At 33.5% G+C, this 16158-nt stretch overlaps 2 protein-coding genes across 7 annotated transcripts in view; one reads left to right on the forward strand and one right to left on the reverse strand.

Annotated features, from left to right (window-relative positions):
* The window catches only part of LOC149781383 (uncharacterized), a 52291-nt gene extending 41727 nt beyond the window's left edge, over window positions 1-10564 (reverse strand). For 2 of the 5 annotated variants that reach the window (XM_089935475.1, XM_089935471.1), the window contains exons 1-2: window positions 10165-10268; window positions 6120-7109 (exon numbers count right to left, since the gene is read on the reverse strand). In XM_089935475.1, the coding sequence (XP_089791601.1) occupies window positions 6120-7094 (975 nt within the window). In that variant the 5' untranslated portion in view covers window positions 7095-7109; window positions 10165-10268. Of the gene's footprint in view, window positions 1-6119; window positions 7110-9759; window positions 10016-10164; window positions 10269-10493 lie in introns of those variants that run through there. The other 3 variants (XM_089935473.1, XM_089935474.1, XM_089935472.1) reach the window with 3 other exon arrangements.
* LOC149781384 (xyloside xylosyltransferase 1-like) lies at window positions 10336-15642 on the forward strand. 2 transcript variants are annotated; one of them, XM_089935476.1, is made up of 2 exons: window positions 10336-10814; window positions 11098-15642. In XM_089935476.1, exons 1-2 carry the CDS (start codon window positions 10347-10349, stop codon window positions 11779-11781), a joined length of 1152 nt encoding a protein of 383 aa, XP_089791602.1. In that variant the 5' UTR covers window positions 10336-10346; the 3' UTR covers window positions 11782-15642. The 2 variants fall into 2 exon arrangements, with proteins under 2 accessions (XP_089791602.1, XP_089791603.1); XM_089935477.1 differs by having other exon boundaries at window positions 10336-10688.
* The last annotated feature ends 516 nt before the right edge of the window (window positions 15643-16158 follow it).

Raw genomic sequence — 16158 nt, forward strand, 5'->3', positions numbered from 1 at the left:
AGCATGAAAATTTTAATATGAAAAAGGTTTTTTGCCCCTCAAAATTCTAGCATTAAGAGCTTCATAAAAAAATCCCACTGTTATTTAAAAGCATTTCTGAAACAAGAGACCCAAGTGGACCCGAGATCTCACATTCTGGTGACATCTGCCCAATATACAAATGCAAGAATAGCTGGCCCTGAAATCTTGGTCAGTTTGATGTCTTCTGTTGAAATTTCTTCCAGTGCTGTTAATGTGAAAATAAATGTATAAAAGATTTTCTGTAGTTTTTGTGTGTGTGATTTGGATTTTTTGACACAGCTTTAAAAAAAATTCAGGCATATCACTACAATGTCTGCATTTTGGAAATTTATAATGATATCTAGCACTGGGGCATCATGCCACAGACATGTAGCATCATGTCCCACCCAGTCACATTATTCTGACACCAGGCTGACCAGTCCTAATACTAACCGCTTAATGCTGAGTGCCTAGCAAGGCTGCTTTAGTACCATTTTTGCAAGTCTTTGGTATAATTCAGCTAGGGTTCGAACCTGCGACCTCCCACATCTGAGGCAGATGCTCTAACCACTAGGCCACTAGAGTGGTCCTTTCAAGTTTTTGTATTTTCATCCATATTTCATGGCACATAACCATCTTTTTTCCAAAACTGAACTTCTTCTATGCCAGGAAGCTTTGTGTCAGTTAGTCAAATACTTTTCAGGAGTTTTTTTTTAAATAAAGTTGCATACATGTTTTTCTACTTTCAGTAATGTTAGCCATATTTAAGCATCATTTTTATCAACCACTAAGTGGTGACTGAGTATAAATCATTCAAGTATTTTCCATTTTTAGTAATGGCAACTGTATATGACAGTGAACCACCATAGCTGTAAATATTTATAAGCCTTTATTACCAGAATGCATTCTGTCAAATCTGGTTGATTTCTGCCAAGTACTTTCTGAGTTGTTTAAAGCTTTACAATATCTTGTGTAACAGCAACCACCACATTTGATGGTGGATTGGCATTAATTTGTACAAATCTGAAAAACTTTTAAAGCCTAGATGCTTTCTGTCAAATTTGGTTAAATAATGATGAGCAGTTTTTGTGAAATAATCGCTTATTGTTGTTTCTATTTTTAGTAACAAGGCCATATCTGAAGGCAGATCAGCATCTGCAGTAAGAAATTGAAACCCTCTATTGCAGATCTTTTTTCATAATTTAAAATAGTGGGTTTTTCTATTTTTAGAAATTTCATGCCAGGATGCTTTCAATGAAGTTTAGTCAAAGTTTATTTAGTTGTTTTGGAGAAAAAGTCATCTAATTTTTGTTGTTTTTTTTTAAATGTTGGTAGTCTTGCCATATTTAATGTCAGATTAACACAATTTGCATAAATCTGAAAGGTCTTCAACCTCTGATACTTTCCATCAAGCTTGGTTAAATTCTATTGTAGTAGTCATTAAGAGGTTTCCATATTTAATAGATGATTGCTAACATGTACATAAAGCTGAAAGGTCTTCATTTTTGCCATATTTATAGAAGATTGCTAATATGTACATAAAGCTGAAAGGTCTTCATATCAGACTGCTTTCTGTTTAAAAAAAAAAAGATCAATTTATGTTCAGTGCTTTTGTTTAAATTTAATGTTTTACTATTTTTAGTAACAGTGGCTATAATTGGTGGCAGACCAGCAATAGTTGTACAAACCTGAAAGCCATCTAAGCCGGGATGATTTCTTTTAAACTTTGTTCATCAGTCTTTGAAAAGTTGTTTAAATTTTGTTTCTAATTTTGTTTCTAATTTTAGTAATGGGGTGGCCATTTTTGATAGCAGATTGATTTCGTTTGCTTTTGCTTGGCAAGGAAGACATTGATGATAACATCACAGTGCCATACAAAGTGATACACAATTATCAATGACAAACCAGTGATGAATAACCTTTGACCTTCAAAAAAGTAACAACTACTTTACATTCAATATACCTTACCAGTCTCTTCATTGCATAGTTCCATTATTTTTTGCCATTATAAATTATAGATGTTAACCCTGAACATACATTGTAATTTAGAGCTGGACAATAAGGTATATATATATGCCTGGGGATTTGTTTGTACAATGTTTATGCCTTAAATGTCACATTCTGGCCTGACCAACAGTGCATTTATGTAGAGTTGTGTAGCTGATAGTTTTAATGAATTTAGCAAAAGGGTCTGCTGAAGCTAAGGATTGCTAGAAATACAAGCTGTGATCAAATTTCAAGGGACATTTTACTAAGATTAATAAAGCAGTCTTCTTCAGTTATTAACAGATTTGAACATTCTACTCTCAAAAGTCATGATATAAGATATTTTCAAGAGAGTACTGCTGATGAAAGTGATGCAATTTCTGGAGAAAATAAACTTCCACAAATGCATAATTAAACATCAAATCAAAGAAAAATTACAGGCAACCTGTCAATAGCAAGCAGACAACTATGGGAAAAGGCTACACTGTCTTTGTACAGAGCTGACCTTTGAATACAGATTGACCTTTAAAAACTTGATTCTTGAACAAATACCATACAGTATATCGTTATTACCAATGTAATTTCTGGCTATTGGCATAATTTCCTATTCAAAGAATTTACCATGAGGAGTTAATATTAATAAATTTTGGTGGCAAGAGCTCCATTCAAAGATTTCTTCAAGACTTCCTTCAGTCGATTCTGTCATGTGGTATATTTTTTCTTACATAAATGGTATGGAGGCACAGCAAACTCAGCTGCTTGTATATTTCAGTTGGAGTCTCTTGTCTCCGATGTAATAGGCCTAGCCAAATATAGAAAGTGTCTACCTAATTATCAACACGTCTCATTTGTTCAAAGACTTTTGACAACTTTTAAGCTGAAACACTGTTCCAATCATGTATTTACAGTAAAAATATTTATGACTATTTGCACTAAGTTCTATGTTCTTGCAAAAATTAGCATGACTTACATTAAAACATCTGAACCAACTGAACATCTTGTATGAAACAGTGACTGAGGTGTTGGTCCCTTATATTTTCTTCAACTAAATGCCTGTTAATATTTTCATTTCAAACATGGATAGAGATTTAATTAAGCTCTGGTATGTAAACCATAACATTTCCTTTTTCTTGTACCACAATGCATGTTTTGCATATAGACTTATGCAAACTGTTCCATATTATTATAATACTTTAGCTGTTGTTTTTGTTTTTTAATTTATATTAATTACATGCAAATTATCTGGCAGAAATTGTAGTGTTGGACAGCTGAATTTGATTTTTTGCATAATAAACAATTAATTAGAAAAAACTTACAGTGAGCTTGATCAAGAAACTATGGTTACATGGTAAACACTGATAGAAATTGTTGAATATGTCAAATTTCATAAACTAAATCATATTCAAGGTAAAATTAGTTTCATAAAAATCTCTGATGAAGATATTTATTATGGTAAACAATGCACCACCATCACCCAAAATGAAGAGGAAGCTATATGCATGATGAATTACATTAAGTTTTTACCCCAACAACAAATTTTTAAGCAACATTATGACTGTATTCAAATTCTTAAATTAACAAGGGAGAGATAAACCAATTTAAAGTTACACTGATAAATTGACTTCAGTCCACTGAATATAAGCAAGATAAGGCATGTTCACTCATCAATTCAGAATACATCAAGGCATGTTTACTCATCAATTCAGAATACATCTTTAAATACACAATGCCTTTCTTGGAAAAAACATTTGCTTTATTTGCAGGGTGGATATGCTCAATAAGAAAACACTATGATTAGTAAACACTTGGCCACAGACAACATAAAGAATTAACAACAAAATGGCAAAAGAATGGCATGAACTTAAATGGGAGTCTGAGCCATACAAAATTATTTTCTGGTACACAAAATAAAGCATACTGCTCAAATCTTCATTGACTTGTTCTTCTGCTTGGTATAATATCATATAAGGAAACATGTTAAAGTGGTACCTCTTATTGTTTTTCTATCCATTATAACTAACTTGCACATGCTCTTTTCTGACCCACTATTTCTATCCATTATGTCTGACCTACTATTACAATTCTTTGACCTCAGATTTCTATCCATTATAAATGAACTAATATTGCCATTCTCTGACCTCTGATTTTTATCATTTATAACTGACCTACTATTGCCATTCTCTGACCTCTGATTTCTATCCATTATAACTGACCTACTAGTGCCATTCTTTGACCTCTGATTTCTATTTTTATAACTGACCTACTAGTGCCATTCTTTGACCTCTGATTTCTATTTTTATAACTGACCTACTAGTGCCATTCTCTGACCTCTGATTTCTATTTTTATAACTGACCTACTAGTGCCATTCTTTGACCTCTGATTTCTATCCATTATAACTGACATGCTACTGCCATTCTTTGACCTCTGATTTGTATCCATTACAACTGACATGCTATTGCCAATCTTTGACCTCTGATTTCTATCTATTATAACCGATCTACTATTGCCATTCTTTGACCTCTGATTTCTACCCATTATAACTGACATGTTATTGCCATTATTTGACCTCTGATTTCTATCCTTTATAACTGACCTACTATTGCCATTATTTGACCTCTGATTTATATCCATTATAACTGACATGCTATTGCCATTCTTTGACCTCTGATTTCTATTTTTATAACTGACCTACTACTGCCATTCTTTGACCTCTGATTTCTATCCATTATAAGTGACCTACTATTGCCATTCTTTGACCTCTGATTTCTATCCATTATAAGTGACCTACTATTGCCATTCTTTGACCTCTGATTTCTATCCATTATAACTGGCATGTACTGCCATTCTTTGACCTGATTTCTATCCATTATAACTGATCTACTATTGCCATTCTTTGACCTCTGATTTCTGTCCATTATAAGTGACCTACTATTGCCATTCTTTGACCTCTGATTTCTATCCATTATAACTGACATGATATTGATAATCTTTGACCTTGATTTCTATCCTTTATAACTGACCTACTATTGCCCTTCTTTGACCTCTGATTTCTATCCTTTACAACTGACCTACTATTGCCCTTCTTTGACCCATTTTCCCTCTCTGACCCTGTGAAAAATGTGCAGGAGATTACACCGATTCTCAGAAAATATGCCCTGGTATACAGCTATGAGTATCTGGTTGTTCAAATTTTAGTAACAGCAAGCATTACTTAATAAACAAGAAAGTCTTGTTCGACTACAACTACTAATGAAGTATTCTGCTACTATTTTCTAATTCAATGAGGGTAACTCATAATATCTGTCATATATTCAAACAAACTTACATATAATCAGGAGTGTAGTTTGGATTAATAAAACGGGTGGGTATATGAAAATATCAGTTTCTGCCTTGTGTGAACTGGCAAAGGGTTTGATTAAATTTATATATTTTTTTAATTTCCTTTATTTTTGGAAAGTGAGGAGGGTTTGTCTTGCCCTGCCTCCTGGTCCCTCTAAATCTGCCACTGTATAGTAAACAGCTTAGTCATAAATATGCAAATTACTTGCTTATACATGTGAAAGAGTAGCATAAGCATTCATGTAATACCTATGACATTAAGCAATTACTATTAGTGGTATGACCATCACATAAATTAATTGAAGATTGGATGGAAATGTAAAATGAACGAGTGCTTATGATTTTCTATAACTAAATATAAACAATTAAAACATTAGTTTTATTACTGTTTTGAGATAAAATTACCATAGAAAAGTCAAATATGTGAATATAGCTTCCACTGCCTGACAAATGTGTTAGTAAACCATTCAACTTTACAAGCAATTTATCTGTTACTCACCATGTAATAATGATATTATCCATTGAAACAAACAAAAAATATATCCAACCAATTAATGTAAAACTGAAAGTTGATTGGTTATGATCAGCTTATAATTAATCCTTTAACATCAACTAATTCCAACTAACTACTTTGTATCATTTAAATGATCTATTTAGAGGTTTTATCTGCTTTTTCCGGATTAGAAATGAGTGAAATAAAAATGTAATTTATTTATTGATCCTAAAATGTACATTTAAGACCTACGGTTGAGGGATCTGAACAGGTATTCACATTCATTGTGTCAGGAATTACCTTATTTTGTCTAGAACCATTAGTCAATAGAATGGATTTCGGCTTGTTTGCCTCTCGAATGAATTTGGCAATTTTTCTGTTGTTTGCTGGATTCTCAAGAGTTTCTTCAAAATTCACCCTGGTTTGGTCACCTTCATCCTTCACAAAGGCTCTTTTTGGTGATGTGTCTAACCTAGACTGAAGGAAATTTAAATCTTCATCAGTAACATTAGAGTAACTGAAGTTCAGATGTGGATACTCTTCCGTACAGTCTACCTGGTGACTTGCATTTAGGTCGCCATCCACTTTTACATTTTTATCAATGATTCTCCTCCTGCGAACAGCAATAGGAGTCTCCTTTGTTTCTTTTCCTTTGTTTTTCAAATGCAAGTTATCTTTCAATAAAATGGGACTATTTTTTTCAAACTCATTCAAAGTTTCTTTGTTTCCATCAAGATCTTTGTTCCAAGAATTTTTCTTTGCATTACCCATATCAAGATTTAAATCTTCTGTCCTCGTGATCAATTCTGGATAAGTCTCCAAATCATTTATTACTGACTTTCTCTGTGTGTCAGATTCTGTGCTATCCTTGTCCTTCTTTTCTCTCTGCACCAAGGATTTGGGATCTGTCTCAACTTCAGTTAACTGAGACTTTCTTCGTGTGTCTGATTCTAAGCTAACTTTTCCAGTATTTCCAATTTTGCTTTCCTTATGATTTATGGTATGCTGTTTTCTTGATAGATTAGATTTGTTTTTATCATCCTTTATAATCTTAGACATTTCAATTAATTTGCTGCGAGCTGATTTAGCATCTTCATGCTTAATTTCTAAATTTGGATCCCAAGACAGCTCTGGAGTTGTCAAGTCTCTGCTCATGGAGTGACTGGAATTTGTGGATGGGTTGATAATTCTCTGCAATTTTCCTTGCTTTTCTTTAAGTTTCCTCAGCAACAACTTGCTCTGAGCTCGCAAATTTTCATCAATATCCACATCCATCTTCTATCAGAAACCCTGAGAAAAAAAAGTCCAATATCATTACTTAGCTTCAAAAATTGCCTTTGGAAAATAGGAACATCAAAACAATAAGGAACAACAAAATAAACTCGATAGAAAATAATGTTAATTCTTTGTTGTTGTTGTTATTGTGGGGCTTAACGCCATTTTTCAGCACATGATAGGCTATACATGGAGGCCAGTATTAATGGTGGATGAAGAACCCGGGAAAACCCCCAAAAGAACCACCGACCCACGAGAAGCTACTGGCAAGCTTTATCACATACCCACATTGGCTGAATCTGAGACTCGAACTGGTGCAGACAAATGTTAATTCTCTTCAATCAATTACATCTTTGAATGTCAAAATTTGTATGTAACAGACCTGCATTAAAATTACTGACTTATTGTGCAGAATTAGACCACCTTGAGGAAAAAAGTGATCTTTTCTTTATGAATCTAATAGGAATTAAATTCATTTCCAAACATAGTCATATGGAAGATAAATTTATTAAGGCAACATTATTGCAAATTCTCTCTTTAATATACAGAAAACTCTGACTTAAATATTTACATATATTTCTTCAAAATAAAGGAAGTTAAATTAAAGTCTCAATAGTTGTCATAGTTTCTTTATCATACAGCTGTCCTTCCTACATTCTAGGTTACTTGGGACAGCATTTTGGTAGTAAGACCAAAAAATGTGTCTCCTATTGCAATGATTATAAAATTAGGGCAGGTAGGTAGGTTTGGGGGGAGTTACTTTACATATATATTATAATGATTAGTATATATAATGTACTAAGCACTTAAAGTAAAAGGCAAAATGGCTCAATTAGATGCACGAATCTATTTCAGTAATTTTTCTAATTTTTTTGTACCCCTGGGGAAAAAAGTGCCAGAATCAGCAATGAAAAACAGGGATGGTCAGCTGACCAGAAACACATTTTTTCTCTCCTAATAGTCCCTCCATTCATGATTACTTGGGACAACGCTATGGTAATACTAGTCCTGCTTATCTGAGACAATATTTTCCTGGTATATTATATTTACTGTTACAGTGCTGAACATGAGTCAGAATCAATTTACATTTATAAGATTGGGTGACACAGAAAAGATGTTACTAATATAATATTCCTGACAAATGTCTGCAACTTGTGTTACTTCCATGGCTCAGCATATTTCTACAATTTTTACTACATGCCTATATCTCCTCTAATCCAGACTGTTACTGGTCTGATGACTCCTTTTCAGTTACATATCATGTGTATTCCCCAGCACTGACAGTATGCAAATAGTTTATTAAAAACCTATTTAGAAATATAATTGAAATTTTTACATATATATGACTTCTGACACCTTTGAAATAAACCCATAAAAGATGTCAACAACTGGAAACTGTATGCCTCTCGCAGATGGTTATTAAACTCACCTACTCACTATGGTCAATTTTAAGCCATGGCTTTTGGAAGAGATATCTGATAGTTATAGATAGATAGAGAGACACACAAAAGGAGGGTGCACATTATTGATGCTAAAGGGGATGACTACAGAAGGCCATAGAAAGCTAAACATTTAAATTCAATGCAGATGTTAATCTTCATTTCTAAATTAAAGCCCTTCAACATTACAGCAATCAAAATTAAATATCTTTAGTCCTAGCTGCATTCTGATTTTGTAATATTTTCAACCAGCAAAATAATGCTATTTTCAATCTAGACTAGCATATTTCATGCTAAGAATATAAACTATCACAAGCAAGGAACTTATAGTTTCTTTTTTCAGCTAACAATTTACTGGCACATACGAATTATAATGAGCAAAATACTAGCTTGCTAGCATTATTTACTAGCCCTGCATTAAGGAAAAAGTATGACAGCAATTTCAGTCCAAATATAATCTAGTGGAAACTTTTCTATAAGCATATTCAGGTGAAATGGGGCAATGCCTCCATCCCATGCCCACTCCTTGCTTATTATTAGTTTCTCCAATTTTACTTGAACATTATTTTCAACAGTTGCAAGTCTGGATGGCCACTTACACTCTGCCCTTCTTGGGGTACAAAAACGGTTGAATCTCTCAACTAAAAAGTCAGGCACTTTGACTTCATTGCATGCAATTACAAGGTATGTATGTTAACTTGTTTTGTTTTTTTACATATGCATAAATCACTCCTGAATCAAACAGGCTCACTTTCAATTAAGGTTCCCATCTTAAAGTGTTGATAATCCTGTTGGAACATTGGCAAACACATGTCACCAGAATGAATAGCAATAATGGGCTTTGTTCATCTGGAAGTCACTTAATTCATTTTTGTAATTGCTTATATACCCCCTCATTTTTCCTTCCTTTAATGTTCTCTGGTATTCACACTAAGAAAACCATCATGCACACCTTAAAGACAACACTGTTTTGCTCACCTGTAAAAACAGTATGCATCCTCTGCATGTTTATGCAAGAGCATATCTGCCATTTTTTATTGTTTGTTACAGAGACAACGACAAATTGTTTTTGAAATGTTTCGCGACATGCACAGAAAAAACCAAAGGCAGAAATTTTGCATTTCGTGAGAATATTCTAAAAGGATTTTCTACACTTTGTGATGGAAGAGTGGTTTAGAAAGTATGCTAACAAATGGCAAGTGCATGGTTCAGTGCAGTTTTAATACCTTATTGTCACTGGGGGGAAAGAAACAGTCTAAACTGGCGCAAAGTGCGAAGGGGGTCTTACGGTCATGTTCCCAGAAGTTTAACAGTAACACGGCCATCAAGATGATATATTAAGAAGTCTCAATCCAGATTACCATTGGTTGGAACGACATGCGTATATTCTCGACCATTATCTTAACTCTGGGAATTGTCAAACTCAGAACCAATAAGTTACAAACTATCCAAGGCATGCCGCACTGTCACAATAGTTCCGCTACTGTACATCGAAAAATTGTGGAATTGTGTTAGAACAAGTCTGGACAGATTTATGAGCTCTATTATTAGTTGTAGCAAACAACAAAAAATCACTTCGTGTTGATGATAATAAGCTTTTTTGTTTTATTCATGTATGTAAGTTATATTACCTTGTATATCTGTTATATTAAAAGTAATCTAAAATATTTAGCTTCGTTTCTTCAAAAACACTTTCTGCCTGCCGCCATTGATAAACATTGCCAACAATTGATTTCATTGGTCAATCACAGTGGTTGACTGCGGCACATTTCTACTTTTTAGGTTCAGTGAGTATTATTCCAAATAGGGTAAAATGCCTGCCGTCGGTAGAATGTTTCGTCTTCAACCATTGCAAAATTTGTTTTTGTTCACAGTGTGCATAATATTTATAGTTTTGATTTACATGACATATAACAGAAATATTGATACTAGATTTTCGGTTGAAAATAACAAACTTTACCACAATTCTCAACCTTTAAACGGTGAAAACATAGAGCATATCGGAGTTGTTCAGCAACTTTCCGTTTCTGGACATACAAAGGGAGGTAAATCGGAATCTCTCCATACAGCCGAAGGAAATGAGAAACCAAATGTTATAATCACCTTCACTAATGCTGCAAACAATTATGGGCTTCAGGAAAAGTTCAGGACTACAGTAAAATCTCTTTTTAGATTTTCCTCAGTTCCCATCAATCTCTACATACTTGGAGATGAACAAAGTAAAACAATTGTCAGTGAAATATTAAGAGATATGGTGCCCAATCCATTAGAAAAAATGGAGGTAATTAAGAGAATATGTACACTGATCTCTCTCTCTCTCTCTCTCATATATATATATATATATATATATATATATATATATATATATATATATATATATAGTTGATTGGTGCATTTTTTTTACAAGTGATAGATTCAGACTCCAACTTGTAAAGTTATTATAGGTAGCATTTAGATTTATAACTTAGGAGAAATATGCAAGATTTATTAATTTAAATGTAAATTACAAATATATAATTTGTACTCACATTGATTGGTATAATTTGTTGTATTTCTCTTTTCAGCTGTTGCATCTAGATGTTGACAACTTGACAAAAAAGGTTCATAATATTGTTCAAGAAATGCAGAAACATTTCAGTTACAAGCCTGGTGCATACTTCAGTGATGCATTATTTTTCTTTTCCATTGCTAGTCATGTGGTATTACCTGATCTTAACAGAGTGATAATGCTGGATGCTGACCTCAAATTTAATGCAGACATCAAACAGCTGTGGCATCTTTTTGACAAGTTTTCCAACAAATGTATCATTGGTATTGCAAGAGAGAACCAACCAGTGTATCGACACACATTTCACATGTACAGAAATGCTAACACCAAGACAAGAGTTGGTGATCCACCTCCGGATGGTCTAACAGGATTCAACAGTGGGGTACTGTTACTGGCCTTGGACAAGATGAGACAATCAAAAATATATAATTCAGTGCTGATATCTGGTGAAATTGAAAAGCTTACTCAGAAATATATGTTCAAAGGTCATCTAGGTGATCAAGATTTTTTCACCCTGTTGTCAATGGAGTATGAAGATTTGTTTTATGTTCTACCTTGTACTTGGAACAGGCAACTATGCCAGTGGTGGAAAAATCATGGCTATGAATCAGTGTTTGATTTATATTTCAGATGTGAAGGACACATTAATATCTACCATGGAAATTGTAATACACCTATACCAAAGTTGGACTGGGAGTGAGTTATGAGAACTACTGTAATCAAGGAATTAATGTCCCACTACTTTTCTGACATGGGCTCTGATGCATACATGGGCAGTAGGGACTGAGACAAATGGATTTGCAAGTTTTTCCTTGAAAAAACTGACATTAAATTAATTTAAAATTTCACCAACAAAACAATTATGAATGATTACTTTCTGATTTTAAAAAATTATGGTCAATTAATAATGACCAGAAAAGGTTTTGCCAAAATAAATGCATGTACATAGCATTTCTTTTTTAGCTACTGAAATTATAAAGCAGTTTGAGGTAAAATGACATAAAATCATTTGTCAGAGATATTGTCAGCTATTTATGACAGAAGAAAAATACTATGTTAGGGAGTTTTTACAAGCCAGTGCTCAAATAAAAAATAAATTTAGAACACGGGCCCAGGGCTGGTGACTATTACAAAATGACAAGCTCAGACTAAAATTCCATGAGCCTGAACTAGAATTAAACACCTCTGTCCAGTATGAGTGGTAACACTTTATCAGCACAAATCAACTGTGCCAAGAACAAGCTTTTGCTTATTATTGTCTATCGATCAATCTATTTCATATCTAAAATCATACCAAAAGGCATGGATCAGTTAACTAATCAGAATGTTCATTTCAATGTGTCAAATATGTTACAGGTGGTCTCCTATTTCGACAGGCATGGTTCACACAGAAATGACGTGTGAGTATGTTGTTTGCTGTAGGTGCCAAGAATTAAATGTACTCCCCCCCTCCATTTTTATTCACTGGTGAGCTTCATAAAGTATAACTCTGTCAACTGAATTCTTAATTTATTTTTTTACTTGTTTTGCTTCCTAAAGCACCTTAAAATGTAATCACACTTGAACACTATTCTGACAATAGAAATAGTCATGCTTTGTGTTTTATATATATATGAGTAAAATCCTACTTCAGGAAAATGTTGACACTGTTCACAAACATGTCAATAATCATTAATACAGATGGCTTAAGCATTCTTATTCAAGGCAAGGATACATAGCAGCTTTTGTTTGCCTACATACATTTAGCATGTTTGATTTACCTTAATTGGGTTGTTCCACTTCATGATCATTTTACCTATGCAAATTAGCACAATGGGCTGACACCTACTGCAGTCTTTGTAGTGTAAGCCTTAATCTAAATAGCTTTGAAATATTACTTGACCGTAAAAGTAATCAGATATTCCACACTGGATTAGAACTGATACACACCAACAGCTGGTTTATGTTATACATTCAGTAGGGTTTATGTTCCATGGAAAGCATACTCTCAGGGCAGTCTTTACTCCCATTCCTAACTGTATTGATGTCTTGTATTTAATAAATAGTGTAGAACGGCTTCGCAGTTATTCTTCAGTAACAAATAACATTACAGTCTTCAGATGCAATACATTAGCTATTGTGAGCCAATTAAGTAAACCATGCAGTGGTGGTTTATACCTGACCTCTTTGCATTTTAATTGCCTTTAATTGAACTGACAGAAGAATAATTTTACATCAGCTCCAAACATGACTGCTTAAGTTTTATACATGCTACATGTCACAGGCATATACTAAAGTGTTTAACATTTTTTTATCTTTTCTATAATTACTGACAGTTGTAATTTTCAAAGCACAACTGTATGAGGGGTTTTGGGATTAAAAATTTTCTTTCTGGCATCACACACAGTGTTACGGCATGTCAGCATATTGAAAATAAATGTCTGCATTTCATCAGCATGATCAAAATTTTCTCAGGGAAATTAGATTTTTATCGACAAGCCATATGGCTTCTTACCTAAAATACAGAATGGGCCCAATCTGAGAAGCCCTATGCTTGAGCCGATTTTTTTTAACACTGCAAGCCCCTGGGGTGGGTGGGTAGAATCAGCCAGAAATGGGCAACTACTTGAGTGGGTGGTTATCAGTAACTCTAGTTCTTTTTTTTCTGTTGAAGTGACATGCGGTTGAATCTTGCTTGCATGGCCATATCATAAAACTGAGATTTTTTAATTTCAATCTTATTACTTGGTTTGGTATGATTTAATTTTTCACTTAGCTTAATTCAGCTACAATATTTTGAATTCACCTAAAAAAAAGTCTTGTTTTATCTCTCTTGACTATTTCAGGAATTCCACAACTAATTTTGTGAAGAATAAAGTTTTCCAAGTGTGTAAAGGACAAGGTATGTTTTGGTGAGAAATCATCCTCAATAAAGCATTTTGGTTGAATGCCAACATAAGCCTTTGTATGTATCAACTATTTATAGCTGTTACCTGAGCACATAGCCTAATACAAAACTATACATTCTGTGTTATCCAATAGCAAGCAAAAATGCTACAATACTACAACTATACTTTTTAAAACAACAAATAAGCAATATGCAGAAAAACCATAAGTGATTTGTTTCTCTGCTTAAAGGTAAAATATATCAACTTGATTCTGAAAAGTTAAAAAGATAGCAAAAGAGAAAAAACAATATTTTATACAGGATTGAAACTTGAGACCTCTGGCATACATACCAAGCACTTTGTCTACCAACTGAGTAGGTTATTCTTTGTTACATATTTTTGTAAGTAAACATCAAAGTATGAAAAAGACGATATATTTCAAAAAGTATATTTTCTGCAAAGAATGCAGTCAAGTACCTCCATGATATATTATGCACTCAAGGGTCAATTGGGGCCCCGAGTGGCCGAGTTGTCTAAAGCGCTCTCCGTTACGGATCACTGCCAACTCACCTCTGTCTGCGTGGGTTCGAGTCTAGGATTCGGCTAATGTGGGTATGTGAGAAAGCTTGCCAGTAGCTTCTCGTGGGTTGGTGGTTCTTTCTGGGGTTTTCCCCGAGTTCTTCCTCCACCATTAATACTGGCCGCCATGTATAGCCTTTCGTGTGCTGAAAAATGGCGTTAAACCCTACAACAACACCAACAACAAGGGTCAATTTGTTTTAAAGTCAGAACACTCCATACCGCAAAAAATATCAAATTATGCTAAATCGTTTTTCAGATTATCTTCATTAAATTGAAAATAAAAAGTAATTTCATTTTTGAGATATTTTCAATGTTAATTTGTGCAGAATATATGTATCAAACTGTTTTGCCTTCTTGAAATAGAACATTTTTGGTTTGAAAACCAGATTATTTAGGGACAAAATCCCATATTAACTGGGCTGTCATTTATGATAATTAATAATAACAATAATTCATTATAGATAGAAAGCTACTCAGTACATAATAGTATTCGACCAAGAGGACTTCTCTTCAGACTACAATGATATACATGTGTTGTTGTATTAGTGATATTACTAATACGAGTACATCAGACCATTTTTAGTATGTAATTGAAGCATTCAGTTTTGAAAGTGTCCATATTTTGTTGATGCCCTGGTATCAGTAGGCAAACTGTTCCAGACAAGGTACTCCAGAATATCTTAATCTCTTTTACAATTGTTCCAGTTATGACTTTGGCCAAGTTTACATTCCAGCATACACAATAAAATAGCCTTTTAGTATTCAAGACATTTACATATTTCAAGACATTTACTTATTTCAAGCCATTTCATGTAAAGGTTTAGTAGGACCATTAAGATGTTAATCAAACATGGCATCCTTTTTTTGGAAGTATTTGGAGTCAATCCAAGTCTTGTTTTGTAATTTCTTCCCCATTTTATAAGACAATATTTCTCAATTCGAAACTAATTTTGTAATATATAATGTCCTGGCTTGAATGGAGATGTATTCACTATCTTTTGTGACAGTAGAGTTATTTTATAAGTAAGCACTTTCAGACTAGTATGAACTTAAACATTCCCATGCAGAAACTTGTGAATATGAACACCAAATAAATTGCAATTTGAAATTCCTTTTGGGTGTGAATTGTTCATACTTAAGTTGCTTTCATTCCATGCAAGTTTTTGATTAGAAGACTATTAACATAGACTTAATTTTCCTAATTCATGTTATTATTCATGCAACACATTAAGATCATCATTTGAATCAGATTGAACCTTGATGGATGAACCAGTAGTGTATAATGTGATACAATCATCATTGAATCAGACCGAACCTTGATGGATGAACCAGTAGTATATAATGTGATACAATCATCATTGAATCAGATTGAACCTTGATGGATGAACCAGTAGTATATAATGTGATACAATCATCATTGAATCAGATTGAACCTTGATGGATGAACCAATAGTATATAATGTGATACAATCATCATTTGAATCAGATTGAACCTTGATGGATGAACCAATAGTATATAATGTGATACAATCCTCATTGAATCAGATTGAACCTTGACGGATGAACCAGTAGTATATAATGTGATACAATCATCATTGAATCAGATTGAACCTTGATGGATGAACCAG

Source organism: Sinohyriopsis cumingii, chromosome 15 (assembly GCF_028554795.1).
Source record: "Sinohyriopsis cumingii isolate HCF-2022 chromosome 15, ASM2855479v2, whole genome shotgun sequence".
Lineage (NCBI taxonomy): Eukaryota > Metazoa > Mollusca > Bivalvia > Unionida > Unionidae > Sinohyriopsis > Sinohyriopsis cumingii.

Bases quoted from the DNA above. Each gene is read 5' to 3' on its own strand.
- LOC149781384 (XM_089935476.1), top strand. From the start codon at position 10,347: ATGCCTGCCGTCGGTAGAATGTTTCGTCTTCAACCATTGCAAAATTTG. The intron at 10,815-11,097 runs GTAATTAAGAGA...TTCTCTTTTCAG, and splicing joins ATCCATTAGAAAAAATGGAG to CTGTTGCATCTAGATGTTGA.